Source organism: Erythrolamprus reginae, chromosome 5 (genome assembly GCF_031021105.1).
Source record: "Erythrolamprus reginae isolate rEryReg1 chromosome 5, rEryReg1.hap1, whole genome shotgun sequence".
Classification (NCBI taxonomy): Eukaryota; Metazoa; Chordata; class Lepidosauria; order Squamata; family Dipsadidae; genus Erythrolamprus; species Erythrolamprus reginae.
Window position 1 is genome coordinate 104,747,614 of NC_091954.1, and position 24,871 is coordinate 104,772,484.

The 24,871-nt window shown below is 40.0% G+C and overlaps 1 protein-coding gene across 1 annotated transcript in view; it reads left to right on the plus strand.

The window, feature by feature from the left end:
- The window catches only part of NAALADL2 (N-acetylated alpha-linked acidic dipeptidase like 2), a 716,175-nt gene that overhangs the window by 386,131 nt on the left and 305,173 nt on the right, over positions 1-24,871 (plus strand). Inside the window, exon 5 of the mRNA XM_070753658.1 lies at positions 5,355-5,505. Within this exon, the coding sequence (XP_070609759.1) occupies positions 5,355-5,505 (151 nt within the window). The remainder of the gene's footprint in view (positions 1-5,354; positions 5,506-24,871) is intronic.

Genomic DNA, 24,871 nt, shown 5'->3' on the forward strand with positions numbered 1-24,871 from the left:
CACACACACTTGAAAGTTCAAACACAATGTTCTTTATCACAAAATTCAAAAGAAACAAAGCACCCTGTTTGTATTGCAAAGAGCACTCATTCCAAAACAACCTTGTAGGCTGTACAATCTCCTTAATCAGTCCTTAAGTACTTAGCTAGCAGCTGTGAAGAAACGTCACAGCCCTCCTTCTTCCACGAAGTGAGACACACACACTTTGCTCTGCTTTGGTTTCAAAGTCGTGAAAAATCAACAAAATCCGGAAGCAGCAAGGCACAGTCCTAAAAAAACAACAATCAGATAATCTTCCACAACGGCCAAGCCAGCACGCTGCTATTTATATCAGCAGCTCTAATTGCTGGAGCCCCACCCAAACACAGGTGGCCTCTCTTATCTCCTGTAATATTTCTTCAATTGGTCTCTTCTATGCATAATTCTGCGCATGTGTGGGTCTAACACTTCCTCATCCGAATCGATCGAAGATAATGGAGATTGGCTTCCTGGGCTGTGTGCCAAGCCCCCCTCTTCCAAGTCACCCTCACCTTCTTCTTCGTCCGAGGAAACTGCACTACCTGACTTTGTTGGCAGTAAAACAGGCCTATGACATGTTGATGTTTCCCCTGCATCCACCTCCACATTCCTTGGGGCAGGAGCTGGGCCAGAGTCAACCACAACAGGAATAGCAATATTTTGTAATCATGCTAAACTCATCCATAGTCAAGTTTCTTTTGGACATAGGTTTAGCACAATTCCAGAAAAGTGCTGAACTGGTATTTAAAAGCAACTCGAACAAGATATATTCTAGAAAGTTGCAAAAAGAAGCATTGTAGAGAAAACCAATATTGTCCTGGTGCACCAGTTGCGGCCCTACCTGGACAGGGAGTCATTGCTCACAGTCGCTCATGCCCATATCACTTCGAGGTTCGATTACTGTAACACTCTCTACATGGGGCTACCTTTGAAAAGTGTTCAGAAACTTCAGATCGTGCAGAATGCAGCTGCGAGAGCTATCGTGGGGCTTCCCAGATTCGCCCACGTTTCTACAACACTCTGTGGTCTGCACTGGCTGCTGATCAGTTTCCGGTCACAATTCAAAGTGTTGGTTATGACCTTTAAAGCCCTACATGGCATTGGACCAGAATACCTCCGGAACCGCCTTCTACCGCACGAATCCCAGTGGCTGATAAGGTCCCACAGAGTTGGCTTCTCCGGGTCCCGTCGACTAAACAATGTCGCTTGGCGGGCCCCAGGGGAAGAGCCTTCTCTGTGGCGGCCCTGGCCCTCTGGAATCAACTCCCCTCGGAGATTAGAACAGAAATTACTAAGACCCACCTTTATCGTCAGGCATGGGGGAACTAAGACATCTCCTTCAAGCTTTTATATTTTATGTTTTGTATGTATGTGCTGTATAGTTTTTTAATTGTTGGGGTTCTATATATCTTTTTTATCATTAGATTTGTTCTATTGTTCTATTGCCTTTTTATTAATGTTGTGAGCCGCCCTGAGTCTTCGTAGAGGGGCAGCATACAAATCTAATATATTATTATTATTATTATTATTATTATTATTATTATTATTATTATTATTATTATTATACCTAAAGCTGAATAGCTTGGAAGGCTGTGCAAACATTGAAGAATTAGGGTTAGGGTTAGGGTTGGGGTTAATCATGCCCAGATCAGTAGATGCTAAGCCGTTCCCATTGGTTAGGAACCACTTGATAGCAACACTGTACAAATGAACACTGAAATATAATCTGATTATATCATCAACATTGCCAATAAACCTTTCATTGATTCTTACTATAAAGCTTTTAGTATATGTACATCTGGGCTGGGTTCTAACTTACCTCGTTGCCAATTCACTTCCTCCCACGCTGTGTAGGTGTACGCGCACTTTGTGCACACGTGCGCAGACACACTGCTGAAAACTCAGCTTCTGCATGTGTGCAGAAGTGAAAAACCTATGGTGCCAATCAGAGAGCCACTTCAGTGGCATGACCAGCTGGCCATCACTCTTGATTTAACAAGTAGGGGAAATTCCTGTTACCGGTTGTAAAGAACTGGTTTGAACCGGGAGGAATTCACCTCTAATGTACACACAACATGTAGGGACAAGAAAAAGAGTTAACCTATTGATTTGCAGTTTGGCATTAATTTTAACCCCAAACAAGACAGTTCTACAGGTGATGGTTTTCCATTCTCTGAAGCCATAGAAAATTCAGGTGAAGGCGACACAAGCGAAAAAATTCAATTCCCTTCCAAAACTGCCCTATTCTATTTAGTCCTTTCAATAAATTGTTCTTGTGGGAGTGAATCCCATATAGCAATAATATTTTGTGACTAAAAGTCATTTCTATCTAAGCTTCCAAGTAATAAGTGTGGAGCATCCTCCAGAAGCCACAGGAAATGTCAATCATTTCAACATACAAATAGATTCTGGAAATTTGGTTGCAAGTTCCCAGTTCACAAGGAGTTTAAATTGGTTGGACAGGCATATAACATTTTTTCCTTTATTTAACATAAAAATGCAGCAGGTAAATTTATACATATGGACACATAGGTTTGAAAGAATGCTGCAGTGTTTGTTGCCAAGAAACAGGATTTCTCTTTTAAGGCCATGCTGTAATTTTACCAATTGAACACCTTCTTCTTTAAATGGATTTTGTGTAATAACAGAGCAGCAGGCTATATTCTGTTTCTTGGTTTCTGAAGTCTATTTAGGTGAAACAAAAGACATGCAGCAAATGATATAAAAAGGAACTAAACATATGTATTATTACCTTTTAGTACATCTGGTATCATATATTATATTGTATGGTATGGTATGGTATGGTATGGAATGGAATGGAATGGAATGGAATGGAATGGAATGATGTGGGGTGGGGTGGGGTGGTTTATGGCATGGCATGGCAGGTATCATCATATTGTATCATATCATATTGCATCATTAGACTACATTTACATTACATTATTATATACATATATTATATTATATTATATTATATTATATTATATTATATTATAATATATATTATAATGTACATAGGCACCATGTTTCAAAGATGTCCTTTAAAAGTTCTTATCAATACATGGTAAAAATTATTTATTTACTTATTGTTGTGGTTAGCTCTGGGCCCAGCTCCTGCCCCAAGGACTGTGGATGTGGGGGAGACATCCACATGCTGCAGGCCTGTTTTGCTCCCAGTGGAATCTGATGATGAAGGCTCCTCTGACCAAGAAGACATGAGTGACAGGGAGGAGGAGAGTGTGGCAGACAGCTCAGAAGGAGATCAATTATCTAGCTCCTCCTTGGATTCTGAACAAGAGTTAATGATACAGCCACACATGAGGAGAGTGATGCATAGGCAGCAACAACTGAGAGATTATTATCAAAGAAAATGAGGCCACCTGTGGTTGGGTGGGGCTGTGGTAATTAGTGAGGCTGCTATAAATAGCAGCCTGTGGGTTTGGCCATTGTGGAGGATTATCTGATTGTTGTGTTTCGTGCCTGCTTTGCTGACTTTGACCTTTGTGTGCTGATTTTTCCCCGCTTTGAAACTAAACCAGAGCAAAGTGTGTTTCACTTTGTGAAAGAAGAAGGACTGTGAATTGCCTCATAGTTGCAAGCTAAGTATCACAGAACTGATAACGGACTTGTACAAATTACCAGTTTTTTGGGAGATGAGTGCTCTTTGCTATACAAAAAGAGTACTCCATTTATTTGCATTTTCGGTATAAAGAACATTGTTTTGAATTGTCAAACTTGTGTGTGTCTGAAATTGTATCTGTGCATTTTCGGGAGGATTCTACCAGATAGCTCGACAGAACACTTATTAAATTTATATGCTTCATTTGCCAGGCCTAAATAAAATATGTGTTTAATTAATTAATTTACTTCTTGACGCTCCCACCAGTAAAGTTACTTGGAAAGCACAGAAAAAATAAACATAAAAAGAGTTATTCTTGTCTCTAGCCCATACCAATATCAATTTACATATAAAAACACAACAAAGGCCTTTGGTCATAACCCTTTCATGTGTAAAGGGAGCATTTGATCCAAGGTTTTTGTCTGCATTGGTTTATTTTTGAGCCAAAGGAAAATGTTAGAAGAGTGCATTTGGATTCTGTAACTATCGTGGGATTCTGGTTTGTGTCCTGGAAGAGTTAATGTGGCACAAGTAAACTTTTGAGAGCCAGTGAAAAGTGTTGAAACTTGTCTTAGAAACATAGAAACATAGAAGACTGACGGCAGAAAAAGACCTCATGATCCATCTAGTCTGCCCTTATACTATTTTCTGTATTTTATCTTAGGATGGATATATGTTTATCCCAGGCATGTTTAAATTTAGTTACTGTTGATTGATCAACCACATCTGCTGGAAGTTTGTTCCAAGGATCTACTACTCTTTCAGTAAAATAATATTTTCTCATGTTGCTTTTGATCTTCCCCCCAACTAACTTCAGATTGTGTCACCTTGTTCTTGTGTTCACTTTCCTATTAAAAACACTTCCCTCCTGGACCTTATTTAACCCTTTAACTTATTTAAATGTTTCGATCATGTCCCCCCTTTTCCTTCTGTCCTCCAGACTATACAGATTGAGTTCATTAAGCCTTTCCTGATACATTTTATGCTTAAGACCTTCCACCGTTCTCGTAGTCCGTCTTTGGACCCGTTCAATTTTGTCAATATCTTTTTGTAGGTGAGGTCTCCAGAACTGAACACAGTATTCCAAATGTGGTCTCACCAGCACTCTATACAGTGGGATCACAATCTCCCTCTTCCTGCTTGTTATACCTCTAGCTATGCAGCCAAGCATCCTACCTGCTTTCCCTACCGCCTGACTGCACTGTTCACCCATTTCGAGACTGTCAGAAATCACTACCCTTAAGTCCTTCTCTTCTGAAGTTTTTGCTAACACAGAACTGCCAATGCAATACTCAGATTGAGGATTCCTTTTCCCCAAGTCTTTGTTTGACTTGTTGTTTTCTCTACATACACATACACACCTGAAAAATTAAATACACAGGTGCACAAAGAAAATGCATTAACATTAACATAGCAGAGTGAAACAGCTTGATAGCTGCAATGTATCTACTTTCTAACACATGGCCACTATTTCTAATAATTATAGCAGAGAGAAACTGAATAATGGATATTGGGGTGATTATAACTTTGATTATGGATTTAAAATGCATAGGGCCTATAGATTTAAGCTTAAATATAATGGTTTACCAATGTCCTCAAACCCTTTACATGCTGATGTTTTGCAAGTTTTTGGCACTTGGGGAAGAAGAAAAAAAAACCCAGGAGAATATAAGATTTTTCTAATTTGCCCTTTTTTTTTACTTTTATGCTTTTTCAGCTTTCACTGCTAGAAGAGGCAGGTTTCAAAGGTGCTCTTCTTTACATTGACCCTTGCAATTTACCAAAGTTTCAAAACCTGAGCAATAAAGCTTTTATGGTGTCATTGAACAGTGGTGGTGATCCTTCAACACCTGGATATCCCAGTATTGGTGAGTACTTTTCTAAGAGTACTTTTTTACGTGGAATATGTCAGTACTAAATACTTCACAGGTTGGGTTTGTCAGTATATGAATTAACCAGCATTGTATATTTGGAGGAATTGGAGTATAATATTACTTTAAGGGCTAGGGCTGCAATTAGCTATAAAAGGAAGTCAGATGTGTTACTCTGTGCGGTTATTGTGGTTAGTCTTTCTAATGCTTGCTATTGCTTTTGCTAAGGCTAATTCCCCGATTTCCCTCTTTGCTAGCTTTGTCTGTGTGATTATACCACAGACTTGCTGTGTGCTAAATATTGGTCTATGTATTATGTTGTGGTTGGCTCTGGCCCAGCTCCTGCCCCAGGGAATGTGGAGGTGGATGCAGGGGAAACTTCAACATGTCACAGGCCTGTGTTATTGCGGGACCGCCTTCTGCCACACGGATCCCAGTGACCAGTTAGGTCCCACAGAGTGGGCCTTCTCCGGGTCCCGTCAACTAAACAATGTCGTTTGGCGGGACCCAGGGGAAGAGCCTTCTCTGTGGCGGCCCCGGGCCTCTGGAACCAACTCCCCCCAGAGATTAGAATAGCCCCCACCCTCCTTGGCTTTCATAAGCTCCTTAAAACCCACCTCTGCTGTCAGGCATGGGGGAACTGAGATATTCCCTTCCCCCTAGGCTTCTACAATTTATGCATGGTATGTTTGTATGTATGATTGGTTTTATAACAAGGGTTTTTAGCTGTTTTAGTATTGGATTGTCACATGCTGTTTTTACCACTGTTGTTAGCCGCCCCGTGTTCACGGAGAGGGGCGGCATACAAATCCAATAAATGAATGAATGAATGAATGAATGAGTAATTTTTTACCGGGATTACTCTGGCTGCTTATGCATGTGCATGCATGAGCAGTTGTACCCGGAATGGGACTATGCGCTCCGCTTTCCCCAGCTGAATGACCATTCCGGGCGTTCCAGCTCTAACCCACCCCTGCTTTCTTCATAGGTAGATGCTGCACGAATCCCAGCAACTAGTTAGGTCCCACAGAGTGGGTCTTCTCCAGGTCCCGTCAACTAAACAATGTCGCTTGGTGGGACCCAGGGGAAGAGCCTTCTCTGTGGCGGCCCCGACCCTCTGGAACCAACTCCCCCCAGAGATTAGAATTGCTCCCACCCTCCTTGCCTTTCGTAAGCTTCTTAAAACCCACCTCTGCCGCCAGGCATGGGGGAATTGAGATACTCTTTCCCCCTAGGCCTTTACAATTTTATGCATGGTATGTCTGTATGTATGTTGGTTTTACAATAGGGTTTTTTAACTGTTTATATTGGATTGTCATATGCTGTTTACTACTGTTGTTAGCCACCCCGAGTCTACAGAGATGGGCGGCATACAAATCCAATCCAATCCAATCCAATCAAATAGATTGTATACACAACAGGATTTTCTGCAACTTTAGTCTTGCACGTCCTTAAAATTATTCTACAGTAGTTGTTTCTAAAAAATTGAAATTTTAATGTACTTTGAACTTCCAGAATTCTCCAGCCTAACTGAAGAATTCAAGTTCACATATTTTAAAGTTGCCATGGTTGAGAAATATTCTTGTAATGGGTTTGGGACATCTGCCCAAAACATTACATTAGTGATAGAAAAGGACAGCAGTAGAAAGGTATCCTTCTCAATAGCAGAACATGCCTTTTCCAAAGTGAAATAATCAAATGGATTGCATCTCATATGTTCTTTCCAATATATAATGCATAAGGCATGCTGTCTTCACTCCAATTAGCATCTGAGAAATAAATCAGAGTCCAAACCTTGGCCTTCTTCGAAGTTCTAATTTATTAACAGAGTCATGTTGGTTACAAACTGTAGTCAACCTGATATTAACTTTTCCTACAGTTCTCCACCTTGGTTAAGGTTTATCCCTCGTCCCCACACCCATAAGTTCTCTCAATGTCCACAATCCTCCCCTCTACTTCCAGCTGGTGCTGAACAAAGGATGTCCTTGAATGTCTGGAAAGAATTTTTTTTGGCTAGTATTTTTCCCTCTCCTGCAACCACCTCTCCCAAATTCCTAGAATACTATTCTACTTGTGGCATGCCAAAGTCTCTAACTCAAAACAATGGTTTCGGCCTGACACATGCATTCATACCTGTTTAAAGTTACAATTTTAAAATTGTTTTTCAGACTCTAACAATATGAGTTATACAGCTGACTCTAATCTCTTAGATGAAAGTAAAGAAAACTTAGAAGAGCTCATTATGAAAAATCAAAAGGGAATGAGTATTTTCTGAATTAATGCTAAATATGAAGAAGAGAAATTTAATACTTTGTGAATTCACAGTTGATAATGGTTAAAAGGAATAAAATTATTCCTATATATAATTTGCAGTGCATGTTTTAATTATTAATGTACTTAAAACTACATTTTTAAAATGTGTATTTTAAAACAGGCAGTTCACATTAATAATTTGATGTATAGTATGCAGACAATGACACTATTAATCAAACTGAAGAAGACTTAAGACAGTACGTTAAGAAAGTAAAATGAAAAGGGAAAATATTGAGAAAGACATTTCTTAGTGAATTTATAGTTGATGGCAAATAAGTGAAGATAATAATTTGGTGTCTTGGAATAGATAAGAGGACAGGATTATGGAGGAATTGAGGACTTTTATCCAAAAAGAGGAAGAGAATGTCAAACTTGGAAAACAGTGGTTTTTAGTGTTATCAGAGCCTGTCGAACTGATGAAGCCTTTTATGGATGAGAAGCAAAGCATCTTCAAGAATAAACAAGGGAAGTCCAGTATGCATTTTGACATCGGACCAGAATATCTCCGGGACCGCCTTCTGCCGCACGAATCCCAGCGACCGGTTAGGTCCCACAGAGTTGGCCTGTGGCCGACGGGTCCCGTCGACTAAACAATGTCATTTGGCGGGACCCAGGGGAAGAGCCTTCTCTGTGGCAGCCCCGGCCCTCTGGAACCAACTCCCCCCGGAGATCAGAATTGCCCCCACCCTCCTTCCCTTTCGTAAACATCTCAAAACCCACCTCTGCCGTCAGGCATGGGGGAATTGAAATATCTTCCCCAGGCCTATATAATTTATGTATGGTGTGTTGTGTGCATGTTTTTTTAAATTATGGGTTTTTAACTTCGTATTATTAGATTTGTATTGTACATTGTTTCTATCACTGCTGTGAGCCGACCTGAGTCTACGGAGAGGGGCGGCATACAAATTTAATAGATAGATAGATAGATAGATAGATAGATAGATAGATAGATAGATAGATAGATAGATAGATAGATAAATGCATTTTGAAGAAGCATCTTTGAGACAACCATGACCTAGATACCCGAGAATCTCCATAGACAAAAAGAGAATGCATTTTAAAAGTGGATATATCTGTTCAGAAATAGTATTGAAAAATATTTGAGTCTGCTGCATTTGGTCACACCAGACATGTTGAAATGGAAGTCATTTTGAAATGTAGTCTCAGAAGCTTAGTTTGACTTCATGGCAACCTAACTAAGCATCTCATTTGGGAAGAGGTTTTATTTTAATGTGCAGATGAATGTGGAAAAGATATGAAGCAGAAGTGTGACTAAAGAAGCAGGAATGAATGAAAGAAGCAGGAATTTTAAAAAATACAAAAAGCCAGATGGATTCTCCTTGATGTTTTCTGAGCTTTATTGTTTTCATACAGGTTTTTTATTACCTGGCTGGAAAACATCTTCAGTAGTTGAAGGGAATTGGGTTTGTTCCCTGTTTATTATTCCTTGAAGGAGGTTTATCTGTGTACAAGTTTAGAGCATAGAGCATAGAATCATAGAATAATGCTGCAGATCTGGCTAGCACTGGAAAGAACATGGAAGGTCTTCTAATCTGACCTCCTGCTCAAAGCAGGGGTTTTCTATGAGGGTCACCCAGAAAGTAATGCACCACATTTTTTTCTTCAACAATTGCCCACAAGATCATATGCTGCAATATCCTGCCTGTCAACAACTACTTCAGCTTCAACCGCAATAACACAAGAGCACGCAACAGGTTCAAACTAAACTTGACTGTAAAAAATATGACTTTAGCAATCGAGTTGTTGAAGCATGGAACTCATTACCAGACTCCGTGGTGTCAACCCCCAACCCCCAACATTTTTCCCTTAGACTTTCCATGGTTGACCTCTCCAGATTCCTTAGAGGTCAGTAAGGGGCGAGCATAAGTGCACTAGTGTGCCTTCCATCCCCTGTCCAATTGTCTCTCCTATATTTTATATATCTTTTCTCCCATCCATATATCCTTCCTCTACTCTTCATTGATGTATTCTATTCTCATATCTCTTCTTCTATCCCTTCCCTGATATTTACTACTACACATTTTTATTCTCCTTAACTTTCAATTTGTATTGGACTAACTAACTAACCAACCAACCAAACAAACAACCAAACAAACAAACAACTAAATAAAATTATTTGTTGAACACAATGAAACTTACACACAAGAAATGTTTCTTCTATATTCCCTATTTTTCCACGTAATCTCTGTCCTATTCTATGGCCTTCCTCCAGCGAGACATAAGGGTGTGTATGCCATGTCGGTACCACTTCTTGTTCTGGTCATAAAGCCATTTCTGCACTGTGCAAATCACCTCTAATGGCCTCACCTCTGTGCCCAGCAACAAACTGTACTTCTGTCAACTGCAGATTCCCCATAAAGTGTACAGAAACATTTGTGAATGTTCCCAACAGTTCCTTTCTCCACAGTGAGAAATTCAATGATGACACGCTGGTTCTTATCTAGAAAAGGTCATAAGTAGAGGTGTTTTTGGTAGTGGTACCACTGTAATAGCTAAGGGTTAAACTCTGGAGTCTTTGGAGCTCTCCAAGCAAGCTTGTGTTTGTGCAGACATTTTATTATCCAACTAGGTAATATCATCAATGCTAGACCCATCCTAGACTACTGCTCATCTGTCTGGAACCCATACCACATCTCAGACATCAACACCCTTGAAAATGTCCAAAGATATTTCACCAGAAGAGCCCTTCACTCCTCCACTCGAAACAGAAAATCCTACGAAAATAGACTAACAATCCTGGGCCTAGAAAGCCTAGAACTACGGTGCCTAAAACATGATTTGAGTATTGCCCACAAGATCATATGCTGCAACGTCCTACCGGTCAATGACTACTTCAGCTTCAACTGCAACAACACAAGAGCATGCAACAGATTCAAACTTAATACGAACCGCTCCAAACTTGACTTTAAAAAATATGATTTCAACAATCGAGTTATTGAAGCGTGGAACTCATTACCGGGCTCAATTGTGTCAACCCCTAACCCCCAACATTTCTCCCTTAGACTCTCCATGATTGACCTCTCCAGGTTCCTAAGAGGCCAGTAAGGGGTGTACATAAGTGCACTGGTGTGCCTTTCGTCCCCTGTCCAATTGTCTTTCCTTTCTTTCATCTATCATATATATTCTCTTCCTTTCATATATCCTCTCCTCTAAGTTCACTTTTACCCTTATATATATTGCCACATGTCTTTTTTCTTCCTATGCATTTGTGTATTGGATAGATAGATAGATAGATAGACAGACAGACAGACAGACAGACAGACAGACAGACAGACAGACAGACAGACAGACAGACAGACAGACAGACAGATAGATAGATAGATAGATAGATAGAAGGAAGTAGCATTGTAGGAACAATGAACAAGGAACAATAAACAGTAGCTGAATGTTTATTGTTCCTTGGTCGAGCTTTGCTGAAATCTGTCGATTAAGATTTAATTCTCCCTAATATTGTATTGATGCGGCGCATGAAAGCCCAGGTTACAGAGTTAGAAGTGTTTCACACTTTGTGCTTTTTTTGCTACCTTACAGCATCTTTTTTGCCTTCTAGCTCGACAAGGGCGGGGGAGAGTGACATTAAGTATCAAACTGTGAAATTGTAACAAGGTACCATCAAGAGCATTTGTTGCAGTGGTGCATCCAGATACCCTGAAAATCTTTTTTTTAAAAAAATTGTCACTAAAATCAGTTGAAGGGACAGTAATGTGACGCGACAGGACTGGGGTGGCATAAGGAAAGCAAGCAAGCCAGAAGTATTTGCCTCCTCGTCATGGATGGGGTGTTAACTATTCACAACATGAAATGCTGTGACAGCTCAGTGGGATGGAATTGAGCAATTTCTCAGCATCTCAGACTACCTGACCTAGTGTTTCTAGTCTTGCCCCGAGGAGTGACAGAAGTAAATGTAGCATTCTCCAGCTTAATTCTTGCTTATTTTGCAGTGGCGTTTTTGAAAAATGGGTTGCTGTTTATCGCTTTCCTCGGCTCCACGATGCTTTATGCGCCCTCTATGAAAAGTTAATTTGAAATGCTTACAGAAAACCTGTGAAACGTTGGTTACAAGTCCTAGGACTGATGTGCTGACTTTATTTATCTATCTATCTATCTATCTATCTATCTATCTATCTATCTATCTATCTATCTATCTATCTATCTATGTATCTATTAGATTTGTATGCCGGCCCTCTCCGAAGACTCGGGGCGCTAACAACAGTAAAGAAAACAATGTAACAAATCTAATATTAAAAAATAATCTAAAAAACCCCGATTTAAGAGACCAATCATATAAACAAGCATACCATGTGTTCTGTCTGGGTCCCTCCAGAAGCAAACACCAACCCAAAAAGAGAAGCCAGACACACTGGTAAAAATCAAAGGCAGTTTATAGAATTCAAAGCAAACACAGGTAACAGAAAATGTCCTTACAAACAGGAACACGCTGAAACTTCAAAGATGTTTCACGAAGGCCATGAAGTAAAACAGGATTCTTTCTGTCAAAAACAACGCTGGAGATAACAAACATACGCCTCCCCCAAGTCTTCCAGTCTTCTAGGCCACAAGCCAAGATCAGAGACGCCGAGAAGCAAAGCAGGGTCACAGAACTTCCAGTTGATAACGCTCCACATGGCTTAAAGGGCTTGCCTGCCTTTTAAACCCTGCTGAGGAGAACCACACCCAAACCCAGCTGTTGCCAATTCAGGGATGCCAATACCTTTCTAATTGGTCCCGTCTCTGAGCTGCACGTTGCTGTCTCATGTCAATTATAGCCTGTGCTTCCTCATCCAATGAGGCCAGGCTACTGGCTGGGGAGAGCCCCCCCCCCGGGGCTCTCAGGCTGCTCCCCCTCATCCTCTTCCTGACTTTCCTCTCCCCCGTCTGCCTGGTCCTCCCCCTCCTGTTCACTGTCCTCCTCCTCCAGGCCTGGATCCAGCAGAGACGCAGCCGGTCCCTGAGGAGCCTCAGGCTGAATCACAACACCATGTATAAATTCTATAAGCCTAGGGGGAAGGGAAAAAAATTTCAATTCCCCCATGCCTGACGACAGAGGTGGGTTTTAAGGAACTTGCGAAAGGCAAGGAGGGTGGGGGCAATTCTGATATCTGGGGGGAGCTGGTTCCAGAGGGTCGGGACCACCACAGAGAAGGCTCTTCTCCTGCGTCCCGCCAAATGACATTGTTTAGTGAACGGGACCCGGAGAAGGCCAACTCTGTGGGTCCTAACCGGTCGCTGGGATTCGTGCAGCAGGAGGCGGTCCCGGAGATATTCTGGTCTGACTTTGTCATGAAGGCTTGTGAGGGAACTTTGTAGGTTTCAGGTAGAATTTTTTCAGGAAGGAAAATTAAAGGGAATGGGACAAATTGTGTTGGCATGGTGGACCAGCAAGGGACCAGCAAGTAGTTTATTTTTGTCAGGCCCCACAAACCATTTAGAACACATGGAGTTCTGAGTACAGTGGTACCTCTACCAAAGAACGCCTCTACTTACGAACCTTTCTAGATAAGAACTGGGTGTTCAAGATTTTTTTTGGCCTCTTCTCAAGAACCATTTTCCACTTACAAACCCGAGCCTCCGAAACTGTAACCGGAAAAGGCAGGGAGAAGCCTCCGTGGGGCCCCTCTAGGAATCTCCTGGGAGGAAACAGGGCCGGAAAAGGTGGGGAGAAGCCTCTGTGGAGGCCCCTCTAGGAATCTCCTGGGAGGAAACAGGGCCGGAAAAGGTGGGGAGAAGCCTCTGTGGGGCCTCTCTAGGAATCTCCTGGGATGAAACAGGGCCAGAAAAGGTGGGGAGAAGCCTCCGTGGGGCCTCTCTAGGAATCTCCTGGGAGGAAACAGGGCCAGAAAAGGCAGGGAGAAGCCTCCGTGGGGCCTCTCTAGGAATCTCCTGGGAGGAAACAGGGCCAGAAAAGGCAGGGAGAAGCCTCCGTGGGGCCTCTCTAGGAATCTCCTGGGAGGAAACAGGGCCTCCACCCTCCCTGTGGTTTCCCCAATCGCACACATTATTTGCTTTTACATTGATTCCTATGGGAAAAATTGCTGCTGCTTACAAACTTTTCTACTTAAGAACCTGGTCATGGAACAAATTAAATTCGTAAGTAGAGGTACCACTGTACTTTCTTCACTGTTGTTTGCCTACAGACAGAATCTTACCAGACTTAACTATCTACATAATTATAGATATTTTCTGTGAAATGCTAGGAAGATGTATCTATGTTTCTTGGTTTGTATCTATGATTGTATCTATGATTACATTGGAGATTTTTGTTGAGTTTAAAATTTTAACCTTAATATGGATGTTTTAACTGTTTTAATTCTGTAAGTTACCAAGAGTCGTTAGATTTGCAATCAACCGGTCAAAGTAACGTTTGAACTTTATGAAGCAAATGCTATCAGACTTTTTAAAAAACCCACATTTAGTTGTTTTAGAAAATGAGGAAAGTCCCAAATTAGGTTTAATATAGTTTTGATTTTATGATAATTTAATTATCTGTAAAATTATTATTATTTTTATTTTAGCAGGATGAATCAAAGCTTGTACCTGAAAATAGGCTAGTAGTATAGCAAGAAAGAATGGTTTTGTTCATCCTATGTCACTTAAGAGTCCACTGCTACCCATAAAAATAAATGATACAAAAATTGCATATAGATATGCTCCCACATACACACACACACACATGCACACACACAAACAGATGTGCCTGTTTTGGCAGCTTACTATCTTCCCATTCACTTGGTCTGCTGCTGGCAAAGAATTGTTTAGCTTCACATGAATGCTATAGCTCCAAGTTCATTTTTTTTAAACTGCAATCTTTCATCTGATAGGAAAATGACTTGGTAAATGAAGATATGGAGAAAAGCTGTATCCAGACTGCCAGACTCCCTAGTATGTAAATAGCAAAACATCTGTGCTATGAGAAGAACTCTATTCCTAAGATAAGCCACTTGGTAATAGGATTTCTATCTCCGCATTTGGAAAAAGGACGAAAAAATAAGGAAATTCTCAAGCAGCTTTGAAGAGGTGGAAACTCTTATCAGCTTTTAAAATGCTAAAAATGTAGCAATCTCAATCCAAGATACAGCTCATCCTGTTGCCAAAGTTTCTAATAAAATACACTATTGAAGAAATAATCTAAAAATAAAAAATAATAATTTAATGAAACTGGGAATAGGATGCGCTAAACCAGGAGTGTGAAACTCACAGTCCAAGGGGAAGATGCATCATGTTTTAACCACACCCATTCGTGTTTTAGAAAAGGGGGGGGGAAGTTGGGATACAACACATGATGACAATGTGATGCTGCAGGTTTGACACCCTCGCTATAAGCAAAATAATGTGTTTGCCTCTTTTATGTGCCCTATTTATTGGAAAGAATTATTCATTCCAGATTCCAGAGCGATGACAAGTCTCAGGACTTCATTGAGATATAAGTTGATAAAATTCAAGGCAGGTCATAAGTGTTCCTGAAGAGGGACAAGTGACATTATTTATATCATAATGTCACCAGAGAATAGCAATAGCAATAACATTTGGACTTATTTACTGCTTCATAGTGCTTTTACAGCCATCTCTAAGTGGTTTACAGAATCATTACATTGCCCCCAACAATCTGGCTCCTCATTTAACCCACCTCGGTGTTGTGGTTAGCTCTGGCCCATCTCATGCCCCAAGGAATGTGCAGGTGGATGTGGGGAAAACATCCACATGCCGCAGGCCTGTTTTGCTCCTGATGGAATCTTCCGACGAAGCCTCCTCTGACCAAGGAATCATGAGTGACAGGGAAGAGGGGAGTTTGGCAGACAGCCCAGGAGGAGATCAATTATCTGTATCATCCCTGGATTCTGAACAAGAATTATTGACACATCCACACATGCGTAGAGTGATGCATAGGAGACAACAACTGAAGAATTATTACAAGAGAAAATGAGGCCACCTGTGGTTGGGTGGGGCTGCTGTAATTAGTGCTACAGATAAAAGTGCAGCTTGTTGTTTTAGCCTCATGGCAGTTTATCTGATTCATTGTTTCGTCAAGATCGTGGTTTTTGTGCTGTTCAAGATTGTGTGTGGACTTTAGAATTGGACTCAATTTCCCAGTTATTGGGTGAGCAATTGGATTGCATTTAACCTGTGCCTTGTGTGTACCAGAAAATCCCTTTGACATTTAAAAAAGGAGCTGATTCTGTTTTTCTGTTTATAAAACTTTTGGGTTTTCCTTTTATTATGTGGTGTGTGTCTTCCTGGACTAATCACCCTGTAATTACGGGCAGTTGAAACACGCCGGCAGAACACTCGGAAGGATGGAAGGCTGAGTCAACCTTGAGCTGGTGATGAAATTTGAAGTCCTGAACAACAGTTAGCAGTCAGCTGAAGTAGCCTGCAGTGTTGTACTCTAATCACTGCGCCACCCTGGCTCTTGGAAATGAAACGTATAAGTCATCTTATCCAAGGAATACATCATTAAATAATTAAATATAGAATTATATTATTATGGTTACATCAACAGATACAAATTACATAAATTGTGTTCTTTATGTGCTAATATTAAAACATGCATGTGATGGCATCAACATAGATATTAATTTTTTGGGGGGAAGGCAAACCTTTAATCCCCTTTTTTCAGATGGAATCAGGGCAACTTATTGAAGATCAGTATTTACTGGCCAGATGCCCTTCCTGACACCTACACAAAGTTCACAGAGCAGTATCTTCTCTTTGCACCTTGATAGAAAAATATATTGCTCAAAAATAAATAAATAAAGGGAACAGTCAAATAACACATCCTAGATCTGAACGAATGAAATATTCTCATTGAATACTTTGTTCTGTACAAAGTTGAATGTGGACAACAGCCTGTGAAATTGATTGTCAATCAGTGTTGCTTCCTAAGTGGACAGTTTGATTTCATAGTAGTTTGATTTACTTGGAGTTATATTGTGTTAAGTGTTCCCTTTATTTTTTTGAGCAGTGTATTTGCCGCTGCCTAGGATTGAACTTTCAACCTTCAAGGGGGAAATAAGAGTTTTCATTTCTAGGCTACTGCATCACTCAGCATAGCGATTTGTTATTCATTCAAAATATGTATTCTGCCTGTTTGTTGTTGGGTTTTTTGTACAGAAGGTCTTGAGTGGTATATTTACTGCTCCTTCCTCTTATATTTTCAAACAATAACCTTGTCAAGTAGATTTGCTTGACAAGGTAGTAACTGTCCATAAGAGAACACTTTTAGTCTAACATATAAAACCTTAGAAAGGAGCTCACCGCTCATCCTAACCCATGGGAGAGGGGGAGATATGTTTTAAGACAATTTAAAAATGCTTTTAAACATTATGACAGATTTCCAACAAGGCTTAACTTTAGTACGTCCACCTCCAATAAGCTTGGAAAATAAGAAGAGTTGGGTTCTTAGTGACTAATGGAAGCTTACAAAACAGTAGACCAGAGGTGAAATCCAGCGGTTCTGGAGAACCAGTAGGGGAAATTTTGAGTAGTTCAGAGAACTGGCCAATATCACATCTAGCTGGCCCCAGAATGGGTCGGGAATTGAGATTTTACAATATCTTTTATTTATTTATTTTGTCCAATACACAATGAGGGTTTTAGTGGGTATATATCTATATACACATAGTAAAATACATGATGAAGGTTATAGAGGAGATACTCATAGTAAAATATATCTAAGAAATAATAGAATAGAATAGAATAGAAATCCCGCTGAAGGTGGGACATCTGGTCACTTTATCGTAGATAGACAACAATGTGAAATTACAGCTTCCAGGGTTTTTTGCTGCTGATGGATCTTCATATGCATTAAGTTCTTCCTGTTCTGGTTTCTGGTAGAAGTTTAGTAATTACAAATAACTCTCATTAAATGAATCATTTTCAAAGCCACCCCGAGTCTTTGGAGAGGGGCGGCATACAAATCTAATAAATAAATAAAATAAATAAATAAATCATTTCATGAATAAAGCAATTCCATTTATTTCTCTGATCTCTTGTACTTCAACGTATTTCCAACATCAATCAGTCCATTATCTCTCTTCTAGCCGCATTCCTCACATTCTTTTTCCTGCTAAACTTAGACAAGATTTATTTTCTAACTACATAGCTATAAAAAACAGCCACTCTGACTAAATACAGTACAAAATACTTTGGCTTACTTTAGCGTGGCGAAAACACCCATCCATATTTCTTACGGCAACGTTGAAACTCCACCCGTCTGCTCCACTAGCCCCCTGATGTGCCAATTACCTCACTACAATATTTAACCCATTCCTCTCCATAATATCTTCTTCCAGACCTTTGCTCTCTACGTTTCTGAATTCTTCTGAATTTAGGATTAACCCAGCGTGCCTCTAATTCTCCCTCACTAGATCCTGAACTCATAGCCCCATCCTGTGGCTGGCCTCCCACCTATTCTACTACCTGTAACCCCGGGCCCCCCACTACTTCATAAACACTATCTGAATCTGAGTCCTCAATATCTTCATCATCCTCCAACTGATCAAGAGTATGTACAACACTTCCCAAGGAGCTAGGATGTCATAATATATGACTCTAGATCAGGGGTGAAATGTTACCAGTTTGTCCCACTTCAAGCATAGCAATAGCAGCGGCCACTGGTGGTTTCTTTTTTTTAACCTTCTGCACATGAGCAGAGGGTGAAAAAGCATGTACAAAAGTAGCATACACACACACACACAAAGTGTGCACTTCCCAACCAGTAGGGAAGATAAGTAGATTTCATTGCTGCTCTGGATAGCAAGAAAAGGAGAGAAAGCAGATACCAAGCATTCAGAAGACAAATTTGGAATAACAATAAAACATCCTATTTGTTGTGGTTAGCTCTGGCCCAGCTCCTGCCCCAAGGACTGTGAATGTGGGGGAGACATCCACATGCTGCAGGCCTGTTTCCCCCCCCCCCGGTGGAATCTGCTGATGAAGGCTCCTCTGACTAAGAAGACATGAGTGACAGGGAGGAGGAGAGTGGGGCAGACTGCTCAGAAGGAGATCAATTATCTAGCTCCTCCTTGGATTCGGAACAAGAGTTAATGATACAGCCACGCATGTGGAGAGTGATGCATAGGCAACAACAACTGAGAGATTATTATTATCAAAGAAAATGAGGCCACCTGTGGTTGGGTGGGGCTGTGGTAATTAGTGAGGCTGCTATAAAGAGCAGCCTGTGGGTTTGGCCATTGTGGAGGATTATCTGATTGTTGTGTTTCGTGACTGCTTTACTGACTTTGACCTTTTGTGTGCTGATTTTTCCCCGCTTTGAAACTAAACCAGAGCCAAGTGTGTTTCACTTTGTGAAAGAAGGACTGTGAATTGCCTCACAGCTGCAAGCTAAGTATCACAGAACTGATAAGGGACTTGTCCAAATCACCAGTTTCTTTGAAGACGAGTGCTCTTTGCTATACCAAAAGAGGGCTTGGTTTAAGTGGATTTTCATTATAAAGAACCTTGTTTTGAATTTTCAAACGTGTGTGTGTCTGAAATTTGTACCTGTGAATTTTTGGGAGGAGTCTACCAGAGAGCCCGACAGAACAGTATTGGGGTTAACAACAATTTTGTCCCCCAAAACCTGGAAAAACAGTCAGATTTTCAAGGACTTTCTGAATGTCATTACTCATATTTCTGAGTGATGCTTTTCCAGAGGGTAGGAATTGTAATAGGGAAGGTATGATTTTGAAGGCAATTCAATGACACTGCCTAGGGAATTTAAGGCATCCATGTTGTCTAATCTCACTGGACTGCTAGAAGCAAATGGAGACACGAGATCCTCCAAATAGTCTGACTCTATTCCATGTTCAGTAAATCGCTTTCTGGGTCATAGCATGTAGTCCTCTGTGGTTCTTTATATTATTAGACCAATTCCTAAAGCTCCCGGTTCTTTTGTTAGAGCCCTGTCAATCAGATCCATCCATATTTCCTAGCTTCCCTTCATATCCCCTCTAGACATCCATACCATATTTTCTCATTTTATCTGTCTAAAACCCAATTAAATAGATATTCCCCTTGAGTTTCCACGGGCTTACACGAGGCAAATAGATTTCAATGGTACTTATTCATGGGGGTTGGAAATAACCTTCAGGAAAGTAAAACGGGAATGGGGATTCTAGAAGGAGCCTATGTTTCCAATTTCTTTTCTTTTAGACTGTATCAATGCTTTTAAAAATTCAGACCAGAGGTGGGTTTCTGTGGGTTCAGGCCAGTTCTATAGAAATAGTAGCAGAAATTTCTCTTCGCTCACCAAACCAGCAACAATCTTCGGAGTCTTCGGAGAGGGGAGGATTACAAATCTAATAAATTATTATTATTATTATTATTATTATTATTATTATTATTATTATTATTATTAATGGGTGGCTGCTTTTTTGCTTCTGCACATGCACAGAAGCTGGGCTTTTAGCACTGTGCATGTGTACTCGTGCACAAGGCATACGAGAAAGTGAACTGGCAGACCGTGGGAAGAGCAGACCTATGAATCTTGACTTACAGTCCTGGGTCTAGAAAGCTTAGAACTATGATGCCTTAAACATGATCTAAGTATTGCCCACAAGATCATATGCAGCAACGTCCTGCTTGTCAATGACTACTTCAGCTTCAACCACAACAACACAACAGATTCAAGCTTAATATTAACCGCTCCAAACTTGACTGTAAAAAAATATGATTTTATTAATTGAGTTGTCGAAGCGTGGAACTCATTACCGGACTCCGTAGTGTCATCCCCTAACCCCCAACATTTTACCCTTAGACTATCCATAGTGTGCCTTCTACCCTCTGTCCTATTGTCTCTCCTGTATCTCATATATCTTCTCTTCTATCCCTATATCTTTTCTTCTATTCTCTCATTGTGTATTTTATGCCTATATTTTCTCTTCTCTTCTTTCTTTGATATATTTTACTTTGAGTCTATCATATATAACCTTCATTGTGTATTATTGTGTTTTGGAATAAATGAATGAATGAATGAATGAATGAATGAATGAATGAATATAAAATAATAAAAAAATAAAATAAAATAAAATAAAATATAAAATAATAAAATAAAATAAAATAAATAAATAAATAAAATAAAACAAAATAAAACAAAATAAAATAAATAAAATAAATAAAATAAATAAAATAAATAAAATAAATAAAATAAATAAAATAAATAAAATAAATAAAATAAATAAAATAAATAAATAAAATAAAATAAATAAAATAAATAAAATAAATAAATAAAATAAATAAAATAAATAAAATAAATAAAATAAATAAAATAAATAAAATAAATAAATAAAAATAAAATAAGTTATTATGTGAAATCTAAATAGCAATAGCACTTAGACTTACATACCATTTCACAGTACCCTACAGTACCCTAAGAGGTTTACAGTGTCAACATATTGCCCCAAACAATCTGGATCCTCATTTTACCCACGAATGGAAGGCTGAATCAACCTTGAGCCTGGTGAGATTCGATCGGCCAAACAGCTGGCAGCCAATGATCAACAGAAGTAACCTAAATAGATATGTGTGTACTGTTATGTGCCATTCCTGAGAAAATACAAGCTGCCTGGAACCTAGGAGATTCTCCTCAAACCCTCATCCACATATCTTTAATACTTTAGTATTTTCAGCATGTAAGCTTATTACACTGCTCTGCCATTAAAAAAAATCAATCAATAAAACAATCAATAAAACAAACAAACAAACAAACAAACAAACAAGGGAGACTCTCTCTCTGCGTGTGTGAGCCTCTGTGTGTGATATTATATTATACAAGGATGAAGTGACTTGCTTACTACAGTGTATTTATCATGTTGGAAACACACTCTCACGCACTCTTTACTTGATGTGAAGGATTTGTCTCTTAACTCTGAGTGGAACGTTTATAGACTGAGAATGGATCAGAAGGGAGAGTTGAAAGATACTCGAATACTGGAGATTAGAGACACCTATTACAGTATATGTACATGAAATGCCCATTGCTAGAGAAATAATGCCTTTATTTTATTTATTTATTTATTTATTTATTTATTAACCAAATTTAGATAACAATAGCAAGCATCAACACTTAGATTTATATACCATTTTACAGCCCTCTCTTACCGGTTTACAGAGTGAGCCTATTGCCCCCAACATTGTGTACCCCCATTTTACTGACCTCAAAAAATGGAAGGCTGAGTCAACTTTGAGCCTCGTGAGATTTGAACTGCCAAATTGCAGGTGGACAGCAGATAGCTGCCCAACTCATCCACAGTGACTCTGAGTGGTGTTAAAAATCCACAGTTACCAGTAAACATTTTCAATTGAATAGCAATAGCAATAGCACTTAGATGCACATATTAGCAGGTAATAGATACAAAGTAAATGTAAATCACTCCAAACTAGACTGCAGAAAATATGACTTCAGCAATAGAGGGATCAACGCCTGGATGCACTACTTGACTCTGTGGTTTCTTCCTCAAACCCCAAAATCCTTAACCTTAGATTGTCTACAGTTGACCTCTTCCCTTTTCTAAGAGGTTTATAAGTGCATAAGCGTACCATTGTGCCTACCATTCATGTCCTACTACCCTATTGTCTTCTTTTATCATTACTTTCTACTTATGTTACGCTTATACCAACTACAGTACTATCCTATACTTGTTCGACAAATAAATAATTTAAAAATAAATAAATAAATGTATATACCATTTCACAGTGTTTTTTACAGCCCTCTCTAAGCAGTTTACAAAGTCAGCATATTGCCCCCCAACTATGTACATCCCCATTTTACTGACCTCGGAAAGATGGACGGCCAAGTCAACTTTGAGCCTAGTGAGATTCGATCTACTGGCAGGCAGCCAGCAGGCACAACCCAAGGTAGCAGCAGATCTTTATCTCCTAGGGCTAAAAAAAAGGATATGTGACAAACTCTGCATTATTTGGGATGCTAGTGAGCTCTTCTAACTTTAGGTTGAGATATAAACAAGGGAGTATCATAAAATTGCCTTCGGTGGACACATGAGATGTGGAGTTCCCAGATTCTTCTCTGACTCATATCAAAAGTTTGGTTTTGAAGGATCTTGTGCAATTTCTAACCTACTGCAAAGCTAACCAAAAAAATCTCACCCATCTCTACAAAATGTTGTAAAAAAAAATTGGGACTCTACTCATTGTAACGGCCGTACAAAATAGTAAAATTGCTCCTCAAATTCTATATACCACTCTTCCTCAGGCTGCATACATTTTATGACATCTTTATGAACTTCTGAACTCTTTTTATTATTTCTTTTAATTAAGAAACCTCCAATGTACCATAAAGTTCGAAGTCTGGTTTTTATAGACATTGTATAGGTCCTCAATAAGTATGGTTCAAAGATGGAGGCTACTAAACCTTTGTGAGCACATCTGTATGCGAAGCAGGAGAAAGTATTGGAAGCAAGTGTTAAAAAGTCAGGAGGCTGATTGTTTAAGCAATTAAATGCATAATTAGATTTATAACTCAACCTTTGCTGATGTGTATTCTGAATCAGCCAAGCAAGAATAAACCTACCTATAGCTCAGCTTGATATCTACTCAAAATACTGCTAGCTAGCCTTAAAATTCATGTAATTTGATACTGAAGGAGAAAAAGAGATGGAGGGAAGGAGGAAGGGAGAGAGAGAGAAAGAGAGAGAGGGAGGGAGGGAGAGGAAGGGTGGGAGAGATTGGGTGGCCAATCACATTCTTGAAGCTGTTTTCTTGGTTCTTTCCTTTTGTTTTTCATTTGTTTATTGAAGCTCAAATGACTGTTTTTAATAATATGCAGTGATGCCATTAAGAACACTTCTACTTAAGAACTTTTATAGATAAGAACCGGGTGTTCAAGACTTTTTTTGTCTCTACTTAAGAACCATTTTCTACTTAATAAGCCGAACATGGAAAAATTTCCCAGGAAATTTGAGAGCGGCACGAAGGCCCTGCCAGTTTCCTGCCATTCCCCATTTAATCCCAGCCATCTCAGGGTTTTCTGGGCTGCCAGAGGAGCCTTTCGGTGGCGCTTAAGGAGGCTTTGTCAGCCCAGAGTGAATGAAGTGTTTTCCTTTCTCTGGGCGCTTGGAGAAGGAATAAACCACTTCGCTGTGGTGACTCCCTTGTGCTGGCTCCCATACACCCGGCGCGAGGTTGCCTCCCAGAACGTCTGGGCGCAGAAAGGAAAAGGGGGCGCTTCGCCCCAGCCAAATCAATTCAGCTTCAATCAAACTAAGGAGTCACCACAGTGAAGGAAAGGTGCCGGCTACAAAGCGAGCGATCAAGAAGAGAGGGGAGCTCTTCAGCATGGGAAGGAAGAGGCAGCGGGTAGCAGCAGCAGACACCTTTTGGCCAAAGGATCGGGAAGTTCCCCCCTCTCACCCACCTGGGTTTCTCTCTCTGGCACAATGTATGGGAGGCAGCCTGGCACCGGGTGTATTGGAGGCACGTGCTCCTCCTCGCTGCCTCAGAATCCCTCTTTTTTTTTTAAGCCTTAAAATTTTGGATTTCGTTGATTTCCCTCACCTCACCTTCTTTCCTTCGGCAGCGACTGTCCTCCTCCTCTTCTTCCTCCTACTTCTCCTACCCAAATTCCGAGCTATTATTTATTTCCTAATGGGTTTGCACACATTATTTGCTTTTACATTGATTCCTATGGGAAAACTTGCTTCTATTAAGAACTTTTCTACTTAAGAACCTGGTCATGGAACAAATTAAGTTCTTAAGTAGAGGTACTACTGTAGTACATTACTGCTCAGCAAGCTTCCCAGGATAACAACCTCGTTTCAACATATTTCCCCATGTTTCTTCTTCTTTGGGAGATACCATAGAAAGCTATTGTTTCCTGATCTTTCTTTTAGATCAGTGGTTCTTTCTTTTAGATCAGTGGTTGGGACCCCTTTGGGGGGTCAATTGACCCTTTCACAGGGGTTGCCTAAGACCATGGGAAAAGACAAATTTCCCATGGTGTTAGGAACATGGCGCCTTGGAACATATTTTTACAATTCGACCAATCAGGCTTTTACAGTGGGGTTATCCCTTTCAC